The following is a 12,379-nucleotide window of genomic DNA, read 5'->3' on the forward strand; positions in this document are numbered from 1 at the left end:
GGTATAAAAAAATATCAAAGGCCTTGAATATCCCTTGGAGCAAGGTCAAGACGATTATTAAGAAGTAGAAGGTGTATGGCACCACCAAGACCCTGCCTAGATCAGGCCGTCCCTCCAAACTGGATGACCGAGCAAGAAGGAGACTGATCAGACAGGCTACGAAGAGGCCAATGGCAACTTTGCAAGAGCTACAGGCTTTTATGGCCAAGACTGGTCAAAGTGTGCATGTGACAATAATATCCCGAGCACTCCACAAATCTGGCCTGTATTGTAGGGTGGTAAGAAGGAAGCCATTACTCAAGAAAGCCCACCTTGAAACCCGTTTTGAAGTATGCAAAAAAACACTCGGGAGATTCTGTAGCCATGTGGCAAAAAGTTTTGTGGTCTGACGAAATAAAATGGAACTTTTTGGCCTAAATGCAAAGCGTTATGTTTGGCGCAAACCCAACACAGCGCACCACCCAAAGAACACCATCCCTACTGTGAAGCATGGTGGTGGCAGCATCATGTTATGGGGATGTTTCTCATCGGCAGGGACTGAGGCACTTGTCAGGATAGAAGGGAAAATGAATGGATTAAAGTACAGAGAAGTCCTTAAGGAAAACCTGCTGCCCTCTGCAAGAAAGCTGAAACTGGGACAGAAGTTCACCTTTTCAGCATGACAACAACCCAAAGCACACAGCCAAAGCTACACTGGAGTGGCTAAGGAACAAAAAGGTAAATGTCCTTGAGTGGCCTAGTCAGAGCCCTGACCTAAATCCAATGGAAAATTTGTGGCATGACTTGAAGATTGCTGTCCATCAACGCTCCCCAAAGAACTTGACAGAGCTTGAACAGTTTTGTAAAGAAGAATGGTCAAATATTGTCAAATATTGCCAAATCTAGGTGTGCAAAGTTGGTAGAGACCTATCCCAACAGACTCACAGCTGTAATTGCTGCCAAAGGTGCTTCTACCAAGTATTAACTCAGGGGGGTGGAGACTTATCCAGTTATGATCTTTCAGTTTTGTATTTTTAATATATAATTTTTTTCTCATAAAAACTTTTTTCCCCTTAACAGTGTGGAGTATGGTGTGTAGGTAAGTGGGAAAAAAAATCCTCATTTAAATGCATGAAACTCTGAGGCACTGACACAACAAAATGTGAAAAAAGTTCAAGGGGGTGTAGACTTTCTATAGGCACTGTACTTTGTGGTCGGCATATCCGAATAAAGGTCATAACAGTGTCTGTATTAGCGAGGGACTACTGTGCAGATTTTGATGGTTAGCTAGTGGATGCAGAACATTTTGTTCTCTTTTGCATTTGGCTTTCACATGCCTTAAATATGCAATACTGTACTCTGTGCCAATTGATTTTGATCTTGCTTTTATTGAGTGATAAGTTTGTAACGTAACATGTTGGGTGTGCAATAATAACACTTGAATGTGAGAGACATTCGTTTAGTTTTAGGCAACCAAGACATTTTATACAGGCTGTTCAACACAAATTTAGTATTTATATTTTTTAAATGTATTTCTTGCCTGTTTTTCTAGTTCATGACAATTAGTGCCTTCAAGATCACAAAAATCTTTTGCAATAGTCAAAATCATAAATCCAGCGCCACTGACACTTGCAAAACTCAGAGAAACACTTTGCAAAATTGCTGTTGTATTAGATTTGATAATCCTATAATATTCATTAATATTTTAGTAATTTTAGGAGACAATCATATTTTATTGTATAATGTAGATCAAATGGGTGGCAAAATGAGTATTAGTATTTTTCATATAATTATGTTAAGTAACCCATGTGTAATTCTTTCTTGCAGTTATTGTAATAGTATCTTATATGTTTTTGTCTTTTAGTGATTTGCTCTCTTCCAAGTACGTTGAAAGGCATATTGCAGAAGGAGGAAAGTCTGTAAGTTCTAAGGTAAGGGCGAATTTAAGCATTACAAGCCTCACCTTCTGGGCATATGGGTTTTGTATGATGGATATGAGAATTGTTTGAAGTATTGTATATGGTGTTGATGTCGGTGCACAAGCATTTGATGTTGATCCTAAAAATGTGCGGTACAAATCTCAAATAAGGAGGATTTACATTTTTTTTTTTTTTTTTTTTTTTTTTTGCTACAGCAGTTCCAATCTACAAAACATTCTTCATCAATAAAAAATGTCATAGCAAATGTACTTATTCTTATAGCATAAAACATTAAAGATGTTTCCCTCAGGTACTGGATGTGCTGGTAGGACTACATACAGTGTTGTATACAGTACATATTAAAATAAACCCCGATTTTAAGCTAATTTTCAGACGACAGACAAATAAGACAAATTTAGCAGTCACTTACTGTAAATTACTTCTTAAAATACGAATTCACTGAACGTGAATTTCCTGTTTGTGTAAATTATTGTGGAGACCCTCCCAGGGAAGAACATTTTTCATAAAATGAATTGCCGTCATTCAAACAGCTGAGTTTAAAGGATGTTGGGAAATGTATTGCATCCAGATTGGCGTCTGTGTTCTGAATTTTAGTGCTGTTGCCATAAAGCTCGCATTTCTGTGATGTGCACTGTCCTTGAAAGAGGTGGATAATGCACCACCGTGCTAGAAAAAAGATGTTGCTACAGATTTCAACATTCCTGCAAACACTTTGTCAACCATTCTGAAAAACTATTATTTGTATTTGCTTGCGATTGTAAGTCGCCCTGGATAAGGGCGTCTGCTAAGAAATAAATAATAATAATAATATTATAGTATATAAGGATGCTGGAAAGAAAAGGTAAGTATGGTTCTGAGTTTGTCACAATGACATCGACCCAGGAGGACAGCTTGAGGAGTCTAAAGTTTGTAGACCAGGAGCTAAATGTATTAGGAGAAGTGGTGGGGAATAAGGAAAGGCTTTTTGGTGCTGAATCAGCGAGAACATTAACTTCAATGAAGAGGACCATCTGGCAAAACATTAAGGACAAAATAAATGCGCTCTATATGAGTAAGGGGGTGGGGGGATATCTGCTTGCCCCAAAGGGGCTTCTGCATGCAAAACATATTGCCGCTGTTTAGTGAATGAGGCCCTAAATATCTTGATATCCCTGAATAGAACATCGTCTCCTCTTTAAAAATATGCAAGAGATGTTAATGAACAGCGTCTCCCACAAGTTCTCATCCCCAGTTGTACTGTTTTCATAGAAATGGGAGAACATTTCGGGGTAATGAGCAACCATTAATAGACAACAACAAACAACGCGTGTACAATTGTTGACCAACATTCACAGCGCTACCTTTGCTCCATTGTCTTTTTACCATTTTGGATGACTATAGAAAGTAGTGTTAGATTTTACTAAGATGCAATCTCCATTTTGGTCATTCTCTCTCGCACTTTTCTGGTGTGATGTTAAACAGTGATCCTTGAATAACAAAATGTCCCTGTGGCTTGCTTTCAAGAAGAGGCGTGAGCTCTGAATTACCATACAGATAAGCCTGGCTCAGACTGTAATATATCAGTGATGAACCATGGTATGCAAAGGTTCATTTGTCTCAGATTGCACCGGATCCCAGATTTCTTTTTGTCTGAAGGACGAGAAGTATAGAGTTTGCAAATGATGAACAGTTAACAAAAAAAAAGGTTTCCTGTTCCATGAACTGAATGACAAAAGTGCTCTGTAAATATATATTTTAGGATGCGACATTAGAGTGAGAAAATGACTTGTTTTTGTCACAACCCAAACGCTAAAACTGCAAAAAAACTAGTGCTTGTCGCACCTGTTCATTAGATTAGTCGGCTCGCCACTGGTATTGTTCAAGCCTGAAGATTGTCAAAAGGTGGCCAGGCAAAGGTCGACATGCTGCTACCAACACCAGCAACAAGGCACGTGACCAACAAGCAGATGGGAACTTGAAGCATATAGGGCAGCTACTGTAAATCGAGGTCAGTACATTAGGTTTAGAAACAAAAATGCCATCACTCTTCCTTAATTATAAGATCACATAACCCCTGGTGGTACAGACATTCATTAACTCAACTATATTATTTTGAAAGTACAGTATTCTGATTTTATCATTCAGGATTTGTAGCTTGCGATAAACTTGTGGTTATGCAAATGGTGGAACCATTTGTCTGAATAAATTATGAAATGTATCAGTATTATTTACAATAAGTTAATTTAACTTGTCTGATTTTATATCTTGGGTACATACACTCTTATTATTATTATATATATATATATATATATATATATATATATATATATATATATATATATATATATTACTGCCTATAGACAGTCTACACCCCCTTTCAAAATGTTCACCTTTTTGTTACCTTATAGCCTGGAATTAAAATGCATTAATATATATATATATATATATATATATATATATATATATATATATATATATATATATATATATAATTTATCTACACATCCTACCCCACAACTTTCAAGTGAAAAAAATATTCTAGAAACTTGCAGAAAATGAATAAAAAATAAAAACTGAAATAGCTTGGTTGGATAAGTGTCCACCCCCCTTGCAATAGCAATCCTAAATTAGCTCAGGTGTAACCAATCGCCTTCAAAATCACACACCAAGTTACATGGTCTCCACCTGTTTACATTGTGATTCACATGATTTCAGGATAAATTCAGCAGTTCCTGTAGGTTCCCTCTGCTGGGTAGTGCATTTCAAAGCAAAGACTCAACCATGAGCACCAAGGTGTTTTCAAAAGAACTCCGGGACAAAGTTGTTGAAAGGCACAGATCAGGGGATGGGTATAAAAAAAAATATCAAAGGCCTTGAATATCCCTTGGAGCACAGTCAAGTCGATTATTAGGAAGTGGAACGTGTATGGCACCACCAAGACCCTGCCTAGATCAGGCCGTCCCTCCAAACTGGATGACTGAGCAAGAAGGAGACTGATCAGGGAGGCTACCAAGAGGTCAATGGCAACTTTGCAAGAGCTACAGGCTTTTATGGCCAAGACTGGTCACAGTGTGCATGTGACAACAATATCCCAAGCACTCCACAAATCTGGCCTGTATGGTAGGGTGGCAAGGAAGCCATTACTCAAGAAAGCCCACCTTGAATCTCTTTTGAAGTATGCAAAAATACAGTCAAGAGATTATGTAGCCATGTGGCAAAAAGTTTTGTGGTCTGACGAAACTAAAATGGAACTTTTTGGCCTAAATGCAAAGCGTTATTTTTGGCGTAAACCCAACACAGCGCACCACCCAAAGAACACCATCCCTATTGTGAAGCATGGTGGTGGCAGCATCATGTTATGGGGATGTTTCTCATCGGCAGGGACTGAGGCACTTGTCAGGATAGAAGGGAAAATGAATGGAGCAAAGTACAGAGAAGTCCTTAAGGAAAACCTGCTGCCCTCTGCAAGAAACTTGAAACTGGGGCGGAAGTTCACCTTTCAGCATGACATCGACCCAAAGCACAGCCAAAGCTACACTGGAGTGGCTAAGGAACAAAAAGGTAAATGTCCTTGAGTGGCCCAGTCAGAGCCCTGACCTAAATCCAATGGAATATTTGTGGAATGACTTGAAGATTGCTGTCCATCAGTGCTCCCCAAGGAACTTGACAGAGCTTGAACAGTTTTGTAAAGAAGAATGGTCAAATATTGCCAAATCTAGGTGTGCAAAGTTGGTAGAGACCTATCCCAACAGACTCACAGCTGTAATTGCTGCCAAAGGTGCTTCCACCAAGTATTAACTCAGGGGGGTGGAGACTTATCCAGTTATGGTCTATCAGTTTTGTATTTAATATATTATTTTTTTTCTCAATAAAAACGTTTTTCCCCTTAACAGCGTGGAGTATGGTTTGTAGATAAGTGGAAAAAATTCTCATTTAAATGCATGAAACTCACTGACACAACAAAATGTGAGAAAGTTCAAGGGGGTGTAGACTTTCTATAGGCACTGTGTGTGTATGTGTGTGTGTGTGTGTGTATATATATATATATATATATATTCTGCTGAGTCAACGCCCCTGTATGAACGATTGCCAACCCCAACTTTTAGCTGAAAGTCAAATTTCCACCATTTATTTCTGGTTTTTAATAACTATGTACAAATAATGCCTGAGTGGAGATATTGCGGCTCATGTGAATAGATAAAACTGCCTAGAAGTAGTTGCTCTGTGCATTGAATGATTGTGGCAGAGTGGTTTGCAGTGCACAGGTGATGTGGTGTTCAGGAATGATAGACACAAAGTTATGGTTCAATCAGTTCTTTATTTTCTTTCTTTGCCTTGGTTTGAGACCGTGAAATGATAAATGCTGACTCTACCCAACAATGGGTATTGACATATGTTATGGGCAGCAGTGTGGAATAGTGGTTAGGGCTCTGGACTCTTGACCAGAGGACTCTTGAGCAAGGTACTTTACCTAGATTGCTCCAGTAAAAACCCAACTGTATAAATGGGTAATTGTATGTAAAAAATAATGTGATATCTGTATAATGTGGTATCTTCTAACAATTGTAAGTCTCCCTGGATAAGGGTGTCTGCTAAGAAATACATAATAATAATAATATGTTGTTTTCTTTCCGATTTAGTGCCTGAGAAGAATAGTTGCCGCAGTTGTTATTATTGAGGTGTACTTTTCACTGTTATTTTATTCTGTAAAACCTTATTTTCAATAACAACCTGGCCAAGAGGCTCACACTGTAGCAGCAAAAATACACAACACAATACAATTCATACAAAAAAACATACTATATATATATATATATATATATATATATATATATATATATATATATATTATATATATATATATATATATATATATATATAATATAATATTTAAAACAATAAAAATCAGTATTAGCAGGCAGAGATATCAGTCAGCAGGGATTTAACCCTGCAGCCTAAAGGCATCCACAGTAAGAAAACTGTTTAACTTTAGTCTAAGTTGTAACACATTCCAATCATTAGTTGCAGCAAACTGAAATGAGCTACGACCAAAGACTGTAGAAACCTTAGAAATTATAAATTCATTTGATCTTAAATTATAAGATGACAATGAAAATTGTAACAAATTATGCAAATAAATAGGGGTTATACCAAGCAGAGATCTGTAAATTAATAAATACCAGTGGGTCAGACGCCTTGCATGTAAAGAGGGCTGTTTTAATCAAAGAATAAAGATCGCAGTGGTGAGTATGATAAGGCGCTCCAGTCACAAGTCTTAACGTTGAATGGTAAAAGACATCAAGCCTCCTAAGAGTGAATCTGGAGGCCATTTTATAAATGACATCACCATAATCAAGAATGGGGAGAACTGACGTCTGAAGTAGAATGTACTTCATAGAATGAGTAAAACAAGATTTGTTGCGATATAAAAAAGTCTAGACTTAACTTTAACTTGTAGACTGTCAGTATGTACAGTTCAACTGCAGAACTATTGGAGCAGCAGTGAAAATGACTACACATTTGTGAGGTGTTGATAAACCATGACTTTTTCTAAAAAAAAAAACTAAAAAAAAAGCCTAATAAAAAAGATATGTATTATACTGATTTATAATGAAAGGCAATGTAGGACTGGAAAGCACTGGACGAGCATTGTGCTCCACACCACTTTATAAATAGTTTTATTTTGTTCTTATTAGCTCTTGTGCTGTCATGGAGAAGCTTGAGGTGCAGTCTGCTCGAGAAGCACTATGAATTCCCCAGACAGCTGCCCTGACTGCTGCTGCAGATAGTGCTGACTTTACTGCATGTCGTTGCTGAAATAAAAAGTTTTTACATGTCACATGACAAGCACAGTATTATCCATGCCTTTGCATATTTGTTCTATGCTTTGCAGTCTTACAGTAACTGACCTGAGACATGCAGGTGATGAAATACTTAACAGTTTAATATCCTGTCCTTTCCAATTTGTAGCTAGTTAATATTAGGTGCTTTATGGCAAAACAGTAAAAGAGAAACCCAGTGTGGCCAGATGGAATCTAACAAGGGCCAAGATATACCGCACCTTGCTTTATCTATGTGCTAACAGTATGAAAAAACAATGTGATCTTCTTATAGCACCAACAGCCAAAGATCATATGTGTGTTTTCATTTTTTAAAAAAAATAATCAGAACCTGAATGCATCGCATTAAAATGAGTTTAATCCGTTTTTAAAATTGATTTTTCTGATACATAATTAGCTTTTCAATATCTGAAGAATACTACAAAGTAAAATGCTTATTCTATTATTATTATTGTTTTTAATAGCCCAAACACAGCATAGTAGTTTAAACATCTAATTGCATTTTTTTGAACAAAAGTTATTGTATTTCTTGCTCTTATTGTATTACTTGTATTGTAACGCTTGAAATGTTTTTGCCTACGATTGTAAGTCGCCCTGGATAAGGGCGTCTGCTAAGAAATAAATAATAATAATAATAATTCTCAATGGAATTATATTTGCAAGTGTAACTTCGTAGTTCTTCCACTTTAGAAACATATGAAACTGAATTCAGAGGTATTTGGGACAAATGGTTATGGTCAACTTTCTGGTTACAGAAGACACTCTGGGGAAAAGTCAAATTTAAGATTTGTTGTGAGTTTGCTTACTTATGCTACCAGAAATTGAGGTAATCCACCAAGCATTGATGAAACTTAGAGTGAAGTTAAACTTCTTGTTCTATTCAAATTAGTACGTGCCCAAATGCTCTCTACCACAGAAACACATTTGTTTTGCAGAGTTTTTGTTCCACCTTACTTACTGCAGGGGTGTATGAAGTACTATTTATGTCTAATCTTGAAGGCATTGTGTACCATGCTTTAGTTGATTGCATCCCTTCCTCTGCTGTGGATGCCCCTGTCCTCACTCACGAGTTAAAGCTTTGTGACTAGAGACCTACGGTATATTTATACAGTACTGGACTCATTTTACTAGTTCTCACCTAGTGGTACCTCTTGTGGCAGAGGTCGCTATTACAATGCTTGCCTGTACACAGAATGGAAATGTCTTTTTCTGTCACGTTGCTGCTGTCGGAGAGGCTGTGGAGTGAATGGGAGCCGGCTCACTCAGTTGTGAAGGAGCTGCTTCTGTCAGATGTAGAGCAGAGGCGTCCTCAGCTGCAGAGGGCTACATTTCATCCTGCAAAGAAATAAAAGGAAGAGGTGGAATTCAATGGCAGGCCGCTGACATAATTAGCCCAAGGGGAAAACACAGTATTTGCTCTTTGGCTAACATAGTTGCATTTAGGCATCCCAGATGTTGCATTGAACGTAAGAGGAAGCAAATCCTGTGCAAGGGCCTAATGGAACAGTAAATGGTGGGTGTGGGCACCTGTCAGATGATTCATATATATATATATGACTCTGAATCGACATTCAGCCATTAAGCAAGGTGGAGGGCTGCTCCTGCTTCCTGTTGATCGATTCCTCTGTATGCTATTCTTTAGACAGGTCACAGAGAATAAGATGATACTGCAAATGGCTAATCAGTAGAGGTAACAGGATCTCATTCACTGGGGTATACTGGTTAACCCTTCCAGCATTTCTTGTAATATTCTTGTAACACAGAACATTTTCTTTATGAATCTGCACGTAACATTCTCTTTAAGTTGCCCTTAGGTCCATTAAAATGGGGATGGCACACTTACAAAAAAAATAAAAATACACACGACTCCAACTGCACTGTTAAGAGATGTTGTTTTCACATCATTGTTACACAAAGGGCCTTTTTATAGTTCTAACAGTGATGATATTTAGATTAAATGCTCTTTAGATCAATTGAATTGCCCTCAGGAGCATCACCATTGTACAGTACATATTTTTGATGTCAGTCTTCTGTCGACAAAAGACTGTAAATGGTTGTTACTTAAAAGAATAAGCCCTGCAAAATGATTTCTAGAGGAGTATCATACATGGTTTTTATTCAAAATTTCCTGCAACGGAGACAGTCATACTCATGTAAGTATGTACATATGTCACACTTCACATTATTACATATATCTGGAGATATATCATGAAAGTAGGTATTAACATTATTTAACATAAATGATTGAAAATATATTCTGAGTATATAAGAGGGTGTCTGTCTATCCACATACCTGTTTCTCTGTATGTAACATGTACATGTTTGCGTGTTTCTGGAGAACCACTTATTCAGTAGTCATGAAACTTGGTAGTCGCGTTATTTAGCGTGCCATATTGGAAAATCAGATCGGTCTGTCCGTATAACCATCGTCTGCAAGTCACACATTTTTGCATAAATATGCATTGTCACTGATTGAAAGAATATTTTGATGTTCTGATTTTATGACAGTAGTAGTCTTTTAGAACAGGCTTGTCCTCTTCAATAAATTCAATGGGAATGTATCATTAATTTCAGGGTCTACTTTATTGCTTCACTCTTCTGTAAACTGAACACTCTTCAGGTTTTTTTTGTTTCAAAGAGGCTGCCCTGTGTTCCTCTTTGTGTCTATTACAAACACATAGACATTATTTATTAGAATACTCTTTTTGAATGTAGTTGCAAGTTGTGTTTCAATGAAATTGTGGTTAAACAACATTAGGAGGTGAAGTTTGCACATTGCAGATTACCAGCGTTTTTTTAGAGTGGCATCATTCTTTATTAACATACACATTTTTGCATATATCTGGAAATCACTTATCCAGTGGTCATAGAAATTGGTATTAACATTATTTAGCATAAGCTATTGACATACTGTTGATATATGTGATGGTCATACAACTTTTCCATCATACCTATAGTTATAAAAACATAAGAAAGTTTACAAATGAGAGGAGGCCATTTGGCCCATCTTGCTCGTTTGGTTGTTAGTAGCTTATTGATCCCAGAATCTCATCAAGCAGCTTCTTGAAGGATCCCAGCGTGTCAGCTTCAACAACATTACTGGGGAGATGGTTCCAGACCCTCACAATTCCCTGTGTAAAAAAGTCTCTCCTATTTTCTGTTCTGAATGCCCCTTTAATCTAATCTCCATTTGTGACCCCTGGTCCCTGTTTCTTTTTTTAGGTTGAAAAAGTCCCTTGGGTCGACATTGTCAATACCTTTTAGAATTTTGAATGCTTAAATCAGATCACTGCATAGTCTTCTTTGTTCAAGACTGAATAGATTCAATTATTTTAGCCTGTCTACATACCACGTGCCTTTTTTTGTTTGTTTGTTTTTTTTTAATTTAGTGGTCGCCAATTATTTTTATTGTTTTCTCCCTAATTTTAGTAATGTCCAATTATTTTCAGGCTCAGCCCACCGCTACTTCCCCTGCACTGACTCGGGAGCAGCGAAGCCGAGCACACGCTGTCCTCAGAAGCGTGTGCCAACAGCTGACCGCTTTTTTACACACTACAGACTCGCCACGCAGCCACCCAGAGCTACAGCGTCGGAGGACAACGCAGTCCTGGGCAGCTTACAGACAAGCCCGCAGGTGCCCGGCCAGACTTCAGGGGTCGCTGGTGCGCGGTGAGCCGAGGACACCCTGGCCGATCTAGCCCTCCCTCCCCCCTGGTGGTGCTCGGCCAATTGAGCACAGTCCCCTGGGAGCTCCCGTCCTCAGTCGGCAAAGGAATATCCTGGAGTCGAACTGCTACATGCCTTTTAAACCCGGGATAATTCTGGTCGCTCTTCTTTGCACTAGAGCAGCAATATCGTTTTTGTAACAAGGTGACCAGAACTGAACACAATATTCTAGATGAGGTCTTACTAATGCATTGTAAAGTTTTAACATTACTTCCCTTGATTTAAATTCAGCATTTTTCACAATATATCCGAGCATCTTGTTGGCCATAATTTTGAATTTACAGCTGTTATGATGTACTTGTTAGACATTACTTCAAGTTCCGTTTATCAATCTATTTGTCCTGTACCTAATGTACTGCAAATGTACAATATATTATCACCGCTTCCAGGTATGTATGTTCGCGATACACCATATTGACAATTTTTCTGTTTTTTTTGTGCTCCAGCATTTTATTTTCAAATGTTGTCTGTTAGTCTAGTTCTATAAACAAACAGTTAATTGCCATCTTTGTATGGATATAAACTATGTAAATGTGTGCATACCCTGTCCATCCCAATTTAACTGCATCGACTGTAACTACAAAGGATAATATAAGAAAGTACTGCGGTACAAATACACTTAAACTGGAGAAATATCATTTTGTAATCTGAAGTTAAATAGCAGTTTACTACAGTCTGAATGCACCACAGCTGTGACCCAGTTAAGTAGTTATTTTACCTTCTGCTTATTATTCAGTGCAATGAATTTACACATTATTTTTTCAAAGGTCAAAAGATTACAGCGCACATGGTTTTCAGTAAGTGCACCATATTTTGAGATTATTATTCAACAAACAGAACCTCCCAACAACACAGGAGATTTATTTGTCGACAAGAAGGCTGCGAGTGTGGTGCCAAAAATGTAAATCGCATGAG

The 12,379-nt window shown here is 37.7% G+C and overlaps 1 protein-coding gene across 8 annotated transcripts in view; it reads left to right on the top strand.

Annotated features, from left to right (window-relative positions):
* The window catches only part of LOC117435478 (disintegrin and metalloproteinase domain-containing protein 22-like), a 113,416-nt gene that overhangs the window by 20,103 nt on the left and 80,934 nt on the right, over positions 1–12,379 (top strand). For all 8 annotated transcript variants that reach the window (XM_059012583.1, XM_059012582.1, XM_059012578.1 and 5 more), the window contains exon 4: positions 1,844–1,910. In XM_059012583.1, the coding sequence (XP_058868566.1) occupies positions 1,844–1,910 (67 nt within the window). The remainder of the gene's footprint in view (positions 1–1,843; positions 1,911–12,379) is intronic.

The sequence above is a fragment of the Acipenser ruthenus genome, chromosome 3 (assembly GCF_902713425.1).
Source record: "Acipenser ruthenus chromosome 3, fAciRut3.2 maternal haplotype, whole genome shotgun sequence".
Lineage (NCBI taxonomy): Eukaryota > Metazoa > Chordata > Actinopteri > Acipenseriformes > Acipenseridae > Acipenser > Acipenser ruthenus.